The sequence below is a fragment of the Marmota marmota genome, unplaced genomic scaffold (assembly GCF_001458135.2).
Source record: "Marmota marmota marmota unplaced genomic scaffold, marMar, whole genome shotgun sequence".
NCBI lineage: Eukaryota > Metazoa > Chordata > Mammalia > Rodentia > Sciuridae > Marmota > Marmota marmota.
In genome coordinates, this window is record NW_025999990.1 from 33,779,273 (window position 1) to 33,793,576 (window position 14,304).

General features: G+C 36.1%; 1 protein-coding gene across 1 annotated transcript in view; it reads right to left on the minus strand.

Moving 5' to 3' along the window:
* The window catches only part of Dsg2 (desmoglein 2), a 55,381-nt gene that overhangs the window by 8,578 nt on the left and 32,499 nt on the right, over positions 1-14,304 (minus strand). Inside the window, exons 9-13 of the mRNA XM_015482456.2 lie at positions 11,251-11,516; positions 8,476-8,618; positions 7,961-8,188; positions 3,159-3,386; positions 1,335-1,456 (exon numbers count right to left, since the gene is read on the minus strand). Of these exons, the coding sequence (XP_015337942.1) occupies positions 1,335-1,456; positions 3,159-3,386; positions 7,961-8,188; positions 8,476-8,618; positions 11,251-11,516 (987 nt within the window). The remainder of the gene's footprint in view (positions 1-1,334; positions 1,457-3,158; positions 3,387-7,960; positions 8,189-8,475; positions 8,619-11,250; positions 11,517-14,304) is intronic.

The following is a 14,304-nucleotide window of genomic DNA, read 5'->3' on the forward strand; positions in this document are numbered from 1 at the left end:
GACGAGAGGTGGGAGGGAAAGGGAGAGAGAAGGGAAATTGCATGGAAATGGAAGGAGACCCTCAGGGTTATACAAAATTACATATAAGAGGAAGTGAGGGGAAAGGGAAAAAAAGGGGGGAGAAATGAATTACAGTAGATGGGGTAGAGAGAGAAGAGGGGAGGGGAGGGGAGGGAAGGGGGGATAGTAGAGGATAGGAAAGGCAGCAGAATATAACAGACACTAGTATGGCAATATGTAAATCAGTGGATGTGTAACCGATGGGATTCTGCAATCTGTATACGGGGTAATAATGGGAGTTCATAATCCACTTGAATCAAAATGTGAAATATGATATGTCAAGAACTATGTAATGTTTTGAACAACCAACAATAAAAATTAAAAAAAAAAAAAAAAAGAAGGCACCAGGGGCTACATGCTGTGGGATTATCATGTTGGTCCTGACCTGCCCACAAATATGTCTTTATTTGAATTCACTAAACACTGACATTGATGCTGAATCATATCCTGTTGGAAATGGAGCTCATGGCAGATGCATAGAGACCCAGGGTGAAGATGCAATAGAGAGATCAAAGAGATGGCTGCTAAATAATTAGGAAAGGGGACTTCACAGCATTTTACAACTGTCACTGGGGTTGGAGGTTTATCTCTGTGTCAGCTGTATGGAGGGGGATGGAAGCAGAGCAGTTCTTGGTTGAGAAAGACTAACCATTTAATATTGGGACCCCTGCTCCACATTCTCTGGGTCACTGCCTGATGTACGGTCTACATTATTATTAGCATAGGATACATCACAGTGCACTAAAACCACCTCAACTCTGCCCTGGCAACCAACCCCAAGTATGTTGTCCTTTGAACACTTTGTTTAACAAAGCCAAGTGTGTGAAATCTTTAGTGAAAACCAAACCACTCTTGTACTCTCTCACCACAATGGCCAACACAAACTTCTGTGACCTCAAAAGATATGGAGATTTCTCCCTACTAGCAAACAAGCAATCAATTCTGCAGCAGGCACCAGCTGGGTGGCCTCTAAGTCAATATAATTCTGACACAATCTACCTGGAGATAGTGTCAGATTTCACAGGTTGAGGGCAGTTCCCAGTACGACCCAGACTTCACTGCCGCTTCCATATGTCTAGACGCTATCACTTAGGAAATGCCAAGGTTTTTAGGAGTTGTATGCCAGGGAATGGGGATGAACACCAAACATATATTTTACAACATCCCAACCACATTACTCTCATGACCAAAAATGTTAGAAACATTCCCCATCACCCAAGGCCCCTTTAAAATCAGAAAAGATGACAAGGAGTATCAGTATCTGATGAACTGACCTTGTCTTCAGGTGGCGCCCCTTCATTATTCCAAGGGTGCAGCATCTCAATAGTCCCAGGTATGGGTGTAAAGCCTTTGGCGCCCTCTCCACAATGGCACATCAGCAGCAGAAGTGGCACAACTGTGCAGAAGCAAAATAGAGTAGAGATCTTAAATTGCAGATGTGATTTCTAAGCTTAAATGGTACAATTTTGGAATTTGCGTCTCACTTCTAAAAGTTTAGTCTTCACTTATTCATAGCCCTATTTTTCTTTCCTTCACCCTGATTCAATCTCCCCAATCTTGTTTTGGGTAAGTAACATTAAAGGTTGAGGCAGAAGGAGAGGGTCACATACTCCAAGCCTGTTCATTACAAAGAGACTTGCAGTGGTTACTGGGGGAAATATTGAGACTGGATGAGACAGTACCCAAAGTTGCAAAACCAATTTAAAGATGAAAAAAATTTAAACCATTGTCCAATTTTTTTTTTTTAGTAAATTTACTGTTCAAAATAGTATGTATTAAAAAAGAGCTTAGGAGTGAAAAAATTTTAGTAGAAAAATATTAAAACACTAAAACTGCTATAATACTTAACAATGTTTTTTTACACAGACATGATTGTCTGAGGTCTCAATTAACCTCCAAATTACCCTAAGTACTGTTTTCTAAAACGATTCTACATTAAAATGTGCATATATATGTATACAAATACATTTTATCTAGCATTCAATATGATAGTTTTTTTTTTGGTGTGGTGCTAGGGATTGAACCCAGGGCTTTGTGAGGCAAGCACTCTACCAACTGAGCTATATCCCCAGTCCTCTTATGCTTTATTCTGCATCTGTGAGGAAACAAAGACCAGCTGGGATTGGCTCTCTGGTCAATGCAGTATAGAATTAACCACATCTGCAAGCAGTGTGGGTTAATTGGTCAATGGGTTTCATTTGATTTTACTGTCATTCCCATTTGGCAGTATGATGAACTGAATACTTCTTAGATTCCTTCTCATATAAAATAACTGACAGCATGGTAACTATAGACTATAGCTACTAAGTTTAATATAGAGATGAAAATCAACCAGCAGTGATTCAATAGTTTTAGGACATTCGATAAATATTGAGTATCTGTCATGTGTCAAGTGCCACATTAGGCTCCAGAGAATCTGAGATGAGAGGCAGTGCAAGGAATCCCTACATACAGCATGCAGTCCCAGCTCCAGGACCTACCCACACACTTGGTAAACTGAGACAAGTCACTTATCCTTATGTGTCTGTATTTGTAATTACCCACAACATGGAGATAATGGAATAAAGGTACACTGTAAACTGTTGAGCTGTGCATTCAACTGGACATCTACTAATGGCTTTCTCAGGCTCCTCCTCTCCTTCTGAGATAGCCTTGGAACTGGTGGTTTGCCTGAGTTCAGAGGTCAAATGGAGTGGGACTCCATGACCTTAGTTGGCAGTCCTTTATTCTTTCATGAAAGGAAACTCAAGGGCTTTGGAGGGTAGACAGAGCGGGCAGGCGTGGTTGAGAACAGCCTATCATTGTTGGGATGTAATTAAGTGCTTGCAGGTCTGGCTACCATTGGTACTGGTGAAGAAGCAAGCTAAGCAGAGGGGATCACGGGAGGCAGAGCTCTGGCAAGTTAAGTCTGAAGAGAGTCCTGCAATAAGTTTTGGTGAATTTATCAATCACCAGTGGGTCATTTCCCTATTTACCCTGAGAAGTGTTCTAGGGTGGTTGAAGAACACCTGTAGAGACATCAATGACTACTACAGTAACAAACCACTATTAGGCACTCAAATTACTAACAGAGCTAGGGAATGGCTTTTAAGGCTTACGTAGCAAGAGTAGAAGGGCCAAAATCATGAGCGCCACTGCTGCGGGTCCCAGGCCCACGTAGGAGTCATGCTGGGCTTCCATGCAGCCGCTGCCATGCAGACATTCACAAACGGTGAGCTTAAGGATCTGCTTCTCAGGACAACTCAAGCCTTGACTGTCTGAAATCAGGAACTGAATCTCACTACTCCCCAGCTTCTGTTCGCTTTGTTGCAGCAGCACACTGGTACCTTCAAGGGTAAGAATAGGGAGAAATAGAAGCAGGTGATTACCAAGGAAAGGGAGAAATTAAATCACCGAAAGAATGTTCTTTATTTAGCTCCACTTATAAACCTTATTTTTCCTTAACTTCTCATGGAATTCATTCTGTGAGCTCCTTAAAATCTGTTTACAGACCTCCAAAACAGTTTAATAGCAAAGATTTGGACACTTTATTTTTGTGATGATTAATTTTAATAAATGTATGTGGTGTATCAAATATGAGGAATACAGTGATGAACAAGGAAGGAGTTCAACATTTTCACTGACTGACTCTATTTTACTATTTCTTAGGAAAAAACTTAATGGCAATTTTCCAAATATAGACAATAATAGAAAAGCGTAACTCTCATGGTACCCATTCCCAACTTTAACGATATTCAACAATGTTTTATGATTCCTTCCTTTTTGCTCTAAATACTGTGTATTTGAAATTTTGAACATTTTAAACCTTCAGAAAAATTGCAAGAATATTCCGATCAATATTGATAATACTGTTATGGCTTGAATATGAAGTATTCTCTGAAAGTTCGTGCATGAGACAAAGCAGGGATGGTCAGAAGCAAAAATGATAAGATTATGAGAGCTGAAACCTAATCAGTTTATTAATCCATTTGATGGATTAATAATCCAAATGGACTAACTGGGTAGTAACTACAGGCAGGTAGGGTGTGGCTGGAGGAAGTAGGTCATTGGGGACAGGTTCTTGGGGATTTTATTTTGTCCTTGGGTCCTCAATCTTTTTCTCTGCTTTCCAGCTACCATGAGCTGAGCACTTCCCTTCACTATATCCTTCTGCCATGATGTTCTCCCTCATCTCAGGCCCAGAGCATTGGATTTGGAGACCTCTAAAACTGTGAGCCAAAATAAACCTTTCTCCTCTAAGTTGTTCTCATCAGATATTTTGGTTACAGTGACGAAAAGCTGACCAATACATATACCCTTCACTAACTGTTTACATTTTGCATCAATACTTTCTCTCTATATATACATCCATACTTTTTGCAAAAAATTCTATCAGAACTATTTCAAGGTAAGTTATATATAGCATGACATTCTTCAGCACAAACTTTTTAAGGCCAAGGAATATTAGTGCTCTTAAAAAATTATTACTGATACAATAATACTAAGTAATATATATAACTCATTTGCAAACTTTTCAGTTGTTATAAAAATATCCTTTTATAATATCCTACAGATCTCTGTCCATTTTTCTCTCTCTTTTGATCCTGGGTCCAATCAAGGCTAACACATTGAATTTAGTTATTACTGTAGTCCCTGCTTATTTGGAATTTTCCCACTCTCTCTTTGGCTTTTCAAGACCTTGAAATATTTAATAGGCCACTTATTTCAGAGAATGTTCCAGTTTGAATTTGTCTGGTTGTTTCCTCACGACTGGATTCAGGTTGTGTTTTTAGAAGACTATAACACTGGAAGTGTTGTGGAATACCTCTTATTTTTTAAGTATATGCCTTGGTGATGATTTAAAAATTTTTTTTTCACACAAATAAAAATAATGACCAGTTTTCACACGAATTAAAGCCATGATTAATTACAATAGCATAAAACTTTTCTGACATATGTAAATGTTTACTAGAATAATTTACTTATAAGGTATGATAGAGAACACAAAGATACAAATCAAGTGTTTTGGTTTTATCTTTGTTTTTGAAGTAAGAAATATTTTAAGCTCCAAGTTTTATGGAATTTGATCTGTATGGTTAGAAATATACTTTTAAAATCATCACAAAAACTCTGGGGAAATGAGGAAAGGATGTAGTCATTGGTCTAAGAAATATGGGCTCAGGGAGACAGGGCCTGGAAAAATACAACTAAATTCATGATGGGTCCTGATGGGCTATGTGGGAGGGGAGGATGGGATTTCCATTCTATTTAGTTATCATCGACAAATGAAAGTTCTGACTCAAACACAAAAAAGTGTTAATATTTTCTTTGGGGTGGTGTCTTTCTATGTTGCTGAGGCTGGCCTCAAACTCACTATCCTCCTACCTCAGTCTCCCAATTAGCAGGGATTATAGGATATACCACTATATCTGGCTCATTAATATATTTTTCTTCTCTACTTATTTTCTTTTTTTCACATTTTTTACTGGTGCATTATAGTTGTACATACCAATGGGAATTGTTGTTACATATTTGCACTTGTACACAATATAACAATATAATTTGGCCAATTCATGTCCCAGCACCCTACCCCTGACTCCCTGGTCCCTTTCCTCTATGGATCTCCCTTTGATATTCATGAGATCCTGCTCCTCCACTTTTTTTTCCCCCTCTCATTTCTAGCTTCCACATATGAGACCCTTGACCTTCCGAGCATGGCTTATTTTGCTATACATTTTTCTGAAAATGACGTGATTTCATTATTCTCTATGGCTGAATCAATCATTAATTTCTTTTAATTCTAAGTAGTAAGTATAAGACTATATCATTTAAAATCCTCTAGAATTTTCCATATTTAAAAATTTTCCCAGATAAGTAAAAATGAAAATAGAAAGAAGCTATGTATCATGATAGGTCAATCACCTTATTATTTGATCAGGGAGAAGAAAGCCTGAGTTAAAGAATTCTCTCTCTAAACTGCATCATTATATAATGAATAATCTCAGTGACTTCCTGTTACAACACTGTTAACACACTTCCTTGAGAGTCTTAGGTTCCTATGACTATTAAAAAAAAAAACATTCAAGGACTCATCAAGCTTAAATATGTTTATTTTTAGACAGAAAAGCCACTTACAGATTTGGAGAGGCAGCACAGCACCCAGGCAGAGCCAGACTGCCTGGGTTGAATCCGAGCTCCAAGTCTTAACCTAGCTGTGGCCTCAAGAAAGTCAGGAAAACTCACTGTGCCTTTGTTTCCCCACCTGTAATATGCTGACAATTGTAAAACCAAATTTCTAAGGCTGTTAACAGCAGAACGTGCTGAAGACTTTGCCCAGCATATACTAAAGTCCATGTGGTTCTCAGATAATATAAAGGAGTCTTGGGATTCCAAGTTCAATGGAAAACTCATTTACATATCTTGGTCAAGGAAAGACAAGCTGCAGTCAGGCATTCAGTGTAGGGGTGTCGCAGGCCTCTTAGGGTACAGAACTGGTTACTTAATTCAAGTTTTGATGTCTGTGATGAAACTACCAGAAGAAGCCCCCAGACGCCTGCCACTGCAAGGCCCTCACTGGCTGGGAAGTTGTCACAGAGAACCTCAACTAGCCACAAAGGTGACTCATCCTCAGTGGAAAGGCAACCTGAGCTAACCAAGGGCATGGCTGCTTCAGGTGAGCTCATCGATAGAACTTTTGGAATTAAACAGAGGAAAGTTGAAGCAAGTTAAGGACACTGTTTTAATATTTTTGTATTGTCAGGAATTTATTTATATTGTCTTATGTATTTATGTTATAAAAAATTAACCCTATTAGGATGACAGATTATAACTCTAGAATGTGTAATTGGCATTACTGACTTAGACTTGTGGTTTTAGGCTGAAATGTCACTCGTTTGGTATGAAATTACTGAAGAGAATTCTAGGTGCAATATATTTATAAATTCAATTTACTGGAACTTAGGGTACAAAATCACAGGGAGGATTTACTTGTTAATTTGGATCACTGAAATGTATAAAAAAGGAAATCAAATATACTTAGTTTATATAAAAAGTTTGAAATGTTGACTTGTAAACTGGTCAAAAAAATAATCAAAACCTCTTAAAATGACTTGTAAACTGGTCAAAAAATTAATCAAAACCTCTCAAAATGATTATAAACACTGCTAGACTTAAAATACCATAACAAACCTATAGATTAAGAAAAACTTGCAGATTGTACTTGAAACTTTTCTGAAATGAACACTGATTGTTTAAAACAAAATAGTTTTCTGGATAGAGTTTTTGGCATGTAAGACCACCCTAAAGAATTTCAAAGCTCACATTAACTCGAGGGCTGTGTCTAAGATGTGGACCCATGGGTGTGTCCATTGGTGTGGGGCAGAGGAACATAAGACAGACTCTTTGTCATGTGATCTCCACCACACACTAGCATTTTAACTATGAATAAGTTACTGAACTCTAGTTAAGCTAAGGTTTTCTCACCTCTAATCACGGAATAATGTTATGGATTAAGGGTTAAATATGGTAATGTACCTGGCACAGAGTAAGTGCTCAAAAAATGTAATTCCCCACTTCAATATATGTTATTTTAGATGGAATTATCATTAGCATACTTCAAGAGTTATAGAAGGCACTTACTATGATTGTTGTGTCTAGAAAAGCTTATCAGAGAAGAGCTTTTGAGACTTCAAGAGCTATTCAGAGAACACCCCACTAACTCTAGCCATTTTATATAAATTTTCATCTTTCCATAGGCATATAAAAGATACTATGTCTGTAGGTTCAGAACCCCATTTTACAAATGCCCTAAAAAATTTTTATTGGAAATATATATTGTGAGAATAAATACAACCTATAAGGATTTTAAATATCTACCATGCTTAATATTTTGATTTTAAGATAGTCCAACAATTCTGCTTACTTTCTTGTCGTATTATTTTCCATTTTTCTGCCATTCCAGGTGGTTCATCAATGATAGAGAAGCTGAATGGCTCACTGTTCAGGTATCCATCAAGGTCCTCTGCAGTAACGTTCACGTACGGCACATTCTCACAGATGTTTTGCACTGGGTCCACCAATGTGGGGCAGTTGTCATTGATGTCTTCAACTGTGATAAGGACGGTGCCAGTGATGGTTTTTCTAGGATAATCTGAACAATAAGAGAAGGAAAAATTATTTCTATTCTGATCATATTGTTGACCACAGTTTGAATTCTCTTGCCACCTTGGTATAAAGAGTGTACCAACCACTTCCTATCCCAGGTATGTCTCATATTCAAGGCCAAGTACTATCTTTAGTCACTGAATAAGTAAGAATATGAATCTTCATCCTTTAGAGAGATTAGATTTTTATATATATTCAAAATAAAAGTTTCTGATGCTGGAAGATAAAATCTAAATTCACATAATCAAGAAAAATGTCTATTTAATAACTTACCGTCTGATATAGCCATAATCTTTACAGTGTATGTACCATTTTGGACATATCTAGATTCAAAATCAGGAATTTTTACAAGTTTAATTTCTGATGTGACAGGATCCACAGAAACCCAGTTGTCTTTATCTTCCAATTTGGCATATCTGTTATAAAACAAACATCAAATTATTTTTAAAATTCTGGACAAATTGGGAATCTCTACAACTCTTTAAAAATTAATTTTCATCTCACATATGTTCTTGTTACAGAAATTTGTTTGGATGTCTTTAATTTCTTGAAACCTGCTTAAACGTCTACTAATCCATGAGGTTGTCACTTACTCTGTAGCCTGTCCTGTAGCTGTTGATCTAATCTCTCCTAAATTTGGGTTAAGCCTTTGGGGAATAACTTAGTAACAGAAAAAGACAGATGGACAAAAGTAGACTTACATTACACTGTTCATTGGGACGTTGTTAATAATTTTCAGGTAGGAATGGTTAAAAGTGGAAACAATGCTGACAAAATGATTTCTGGGTTTCCTTGCTCAAAGCAAAGAGAATGACTGTGAAAAGAGCCAGCTATGGGGAGGCAGGGAAAATGTTCCTACTATATTTTCAGAAATGTGCATAATGAATACCACTTAGTTTAACATATAAAAATACAAATATAAACTAAACATGAGTATCTTGGCTCAACCAATCAAATTGATGATTTATTTTCTATTAAGTGGTTGTTTAGGCACACAAGAATGGGTGGTTAATTTATGGCAATATTTATGTACTGTGTTTAAAAATTTTTATGTATTATATTTAAAAAAATCCAATCATACATTTGAACTACGCTTTTATGCCTCTTAGTATTTCTATTAGTAGATGATAGTTCATTTGGATTTTCACAAGTACCTCTGAATTTCCTGTGAGAAACGTTAAAGCTGGGGTCTACTTGCCATCCACAGTTTCCCTCATTCATACTTAAAAGCAGAATCTTAGTAATAAGTATCACACTTCACGCTGAAATGCCTTCTGTGATCTAACTTTGGAAATGTCCTTATTGTGAAAATGAGATGCCATTCAGGTAGGAAGGCAGCTCACATGCTGTATCAAATATCCATAAACAACTGCTACAGATGAATAATTATCAGAATAGTATGATAAAGTTAGTGATTCTTTTGCTGTCCTCATTAGGATTTCAAAATAAGGGCTGGGGATGAGGATGCAGCTCAGTGGTGAAGTGCTCGCCCAGCATGCACCAGGCTCTAGGATCAACCCTCAGTAGTGCAAAAAAGAAGAAGCAAAAAGATCTCAAAATAGCAATTACTAATTATTTAGGTGAACACTGGAAGATAATTTAACTTAGCTGTGCCTCCCATTCCTCCTGTAAAATAATAGGTTTGAACTGAACTTTTAAGATTTTTTCTCATTCTAAAGTTCTGTAATTGCAGGTTAAAGAAGCACGGCTCATCATTCTTCCAGGGAGAGCAATAGTTTTTTTGATATATTTATAGCCTTTATTAAAAATAGCAGCCCAAATTTAAAAAAGATTGGTGGGAAACAATTTTCAATAGACAGCCACAAACTATTGGCAGAGAGTTAGAACAATACACTTCTCAGTAGATGGCAGTGAGAATTTTCACAAAGAATGTCACAGAGAATCCTCATTTCTGTAGATTCAGTTAGGGACTGCCTTGTTCAATGCAGAGCGGGGGAAATTAAAACTAGACCACCCAAGTCAGCAGAGGCAGACTGGCTCCTGTGGGGAGGGTAGGCAAAGATGGTCACCAAGACCCTGTATGTAAAAAACAGTGGATGCTATTTCTTAACATTATTTAAAAAAATAATCACTTGGCTGAATTCCATAGGAGATGTGTTCAAAGGAAAGAGATCATTGAAGAACTTTCTCCATTATTTCCAGTTTGGCTACAGTTGGCCATGCTACTAAATACAACGTTGTATGAAGCACTAGCACACAGGGTCATAGGCAGAAGCAGACAAGCTACCAAGCAGCTCTGGCACTTAGGAAGTTGCAAAAGCTGTGTGTCCTAGGCAGCAGGTGGGAATTCTTTAAATCCAACATGAATCCCTGTAATTTTATAAATAATAGCCCCATAGAGAGTTTTCTTTTCTATGGCATGGCTCTCAGAGCTAAGAAGTAAATTTACTTTGAAAAATTTAAAGTATGCAAATCCCAGATGTCACTATAGAGTAGACACAGCCAGGTCCCTTTTAGTACAGGCATGGCACTATGGCTCAGTAAATGTATTCTGAGCAAAAGTCATCATCATCAAGACAAACATAAAAAGTCTGCCAATCTCTGAAGCAAAACAGCATAATTCAGGGCAAGATTAATTATTAAGATTTATGTATAAATAAAACTCGATTTTCCTCGTTAAAACATAAGAAGGAAAATTTTTTGAACTAAATTTGTGTAGAATAAATTTTGTGGTAAATTTTATCTGCTACTTTCTCACCTCTCAAGACTCTTCAGAAATAAGAGTTTAGAAAGCATTTTTTTTTTTTTTTTCTGAGCTTTTCCTTTATTGCTTTTTAGGCATCTATAGCCAGAGCTTCTTCTGTGGTGAGCATTCTAGCCTCATCCTCACACACAGGTGGGCAAAGGAAGGGGATTCTGGTGAAAATTTCTCCTCATATCAACTTTGGGAAATTTAATTTATAGCCCTTTGGAGAGTTACAACTCTGGGGTGTAAAGGAATGAAGTACTTAGATTTCATTAAGATATCTGAAAATAGGCACTTAAAGTAACTTAAAATTTGGATTTAAGCTCACAACTATATCTTACTTTACTTGAGCTGGTTGTCCAGTGTCTTCATCAAAAACTTGAAATTTTCCAATCGATAAGCCTTGGCTTGACTTATCCATTCCTTCACTAGCACGGAAAGAAATTGTGCTGCTTCTAAAATGAATGCCTTCTTTCACGTTTTTCACCTTTACTTTGATGGGGATGGATGTGGGCTTATATTTATTCCTAATGGACTTGTGAAAAGCTGCTTTATTGGTGACAATGATACTGAAGTCAAGATTCTTCATTTGTTCATAATCAACTTCCTAGAAAGGCAAGATCAAAGTTTCTTTTAACAGAGAAAACAACCAGAACATACAGGGTGAGTGTGCGTACACACATTTTAAATGTTAGATATGATCATTTGACATACAGCAAGTACTACTGCATTGAGTATTCCAACTCACATCCATACCAAGTAATTACAAATTCCCTGTCAATCTGGATATTCATAATTGTTAAAAAAAAGTTTAAGAAGCATTCCCAGTTCATTTTATTAAAGGTCAAGTTTATTTTTAAAAGTATACATTTTTATTTGTAACAATCTAAAGTGATTTTTTTCTGTAATGGAAACATTAATGGACATTCAGTAAAAATTAATATTGCCTAAGAGGTGCTCCATTTTAGTCCAAGGACTATGCATTATATGGTAGTATTACTAGTTCTGTCCCCCAGGTAGACTGACACATACACCAATATCCTAAAAACCCCAGAATTCCTGAAGTGAAGAAAAAAAAACAAGGCTTTTCAAATTTGTTTAAACAAAGAACCCACTCCCTTCCTTTGTGCACAGTATCTATTAATATCTGCTTTGCTGTTAATTCTATAAAAGATTAGCCTTCTTTCAGATAGTTCTTTGTGAATTATAGCATTTATAATGTCCATTTGATATAATCTCTGTATCACACTCTATCTATATATTTTATGGTCCAATCTTCCCATTTTCATTTTACAAACATTTCTATAGTATATTATTATTTAGATATACTTATTTACCATTCTATTACTAGACATTTCGGCCATCTGCAATTTTCGACTATAGTTAATACTTTCTTGAACATTCTTATACAACTTATTTTTCTGGGTGACCTATATAAAAATCACTGAAAGAATTACCTAGTCAAAGTTTATTTAGGCCCTATTCTTTCATTGCTTTTTATTTCTAGTGTTCCCAGATAATTTAGATGCATGTACCATTGCTTGTTTCTTCAAATACATATGTTTACAGGATTCTAGAGAAGCTGTTCACTTCTTTTTTGGGTGATTTATTATGAATTTTGCTTTATTCTATGTAGGGTTTTTATGGACAATTTATTTTGCCCCCTTTAAAATATGGATCACTATGGTAGGGACAAGGACACAACAACAAATGACTAGAGACAAAACATTCTTTGTGACTTTCAGATCTTTTTGAGAGTTCTTTTATGGTGCTCTTGCACCTGATATGCTGGATTTGATGGCACAATATATGCTAGATGAGACATAGAATCTTCTAGCCAGTTATTATTAGTATTCAAGAGCCAAGACAGTGTAAAAAAGTGAGCTAGGCACTGGGGACATAAAAACACTAGGACACTGTTACATAGTATTTATCATAAATAGCTGTAATGCTCCAAAGAGAATGAAAGAAATTTTCAACATCATGAGCAATGTATGAGGCCAAATGCCTCTATTTTTTACAACTCTATCAACATATTTTGTCATTTCCATTTTTTGCTATTTTCCAATAACATTATGGATTTTAACTTGTTGGTAAAGCTGTGCACATTTTCTCATGTAATGATTTATTATCTCTCTTATATTGTTCATCTCCTCTACCTTTTTTTTCAGTTTTATTCGGGTATAGTTTACAGACAATAAAACTCACCCTAAGTTTACAACTTAGTTTTTTAGTATTTGTCATCATCATTATGATCCAATTTTAAACATTTCCATCATTACAAAAAGTTCCTTTATGCCTCCCTTATATCCCCGGCCCTATGCAATCCCTGATCTGCTTTATCTCTTGTTTTGCCTTTTCTAGAAATCTCTCATAAATGACATTATAGGATATGATGTCATCATAGAATAGTATTTTGTACCTGGTTTCTGAATAATATAATGTTTTTGAGATTCATCCATGTTGTAGCATGTATCAGTACTTCAGTCCTTTTATTCAATAGTATTCCATTATATGGATATACCACATTTTATTTATCTGCTCATCAGTTGATGGCTATTTGGACTGCTCCCAGATTATTTTGTGGTTAGGAACATTTTGCACAAAAGCCTTTGTATAGACATGTTTTTATTTATCTAGGGTGAATTAATACCTAGGAATAAGATTGCTGGGTCATAGGGTAACTACTGTATGTTTAACTTAAAAAAAAAAAAAAGACTTACCAAACTGTCATTTTATATTTCCACCAGCAATATATAAAGGTTCTACTTTCTCTATATTCTTCCAATACTTGGTGTTGTCAGACTTTTTGATTGCTGTGGTCTGAATATATGCATGCCCATAGAATTTATACACTGAAATCCTATCCCCCAAAGTGATGATACTGAGAGATGGGGATTTTGTGAGGTCTTAGAAACCCTTGTGAATGAGATTAACTCCCTTATAAAAGAGGCCTCTGGGATCTTGCAGGCCTCTTCTGCCACATGAGGATACAGCAGAAAGGTGCCATGTATAAGCTAGAAATAGGGTCTTTGCTGGGCACTGTTTATAGGCTACGAAGTTGATGATACTTTGTTATAGCCATCCAAAAACAGTTGATTTTAGCCATTTTAATAAGTGTATGATGACTATCTCTTATAGATTTTTTTAAAAATATTTTTTCGTTTTAGTTGTAGTTGGACACAATACCATTATTTATTTATTTATTTATTTTTTTATGGCCCTTTGATATCTGAGTCTTTTTTTTTAAAATTTTTTATTGTGGGTTGTTCAAAACATTACAAATTTCTTGACATATCATATTCCACACTTTGATTCAAGTGGGTTATGAACTCCCACCTTCACCCCATACACAGATTGCAGAATCACATCAGTTACACATCCATTGATTTACA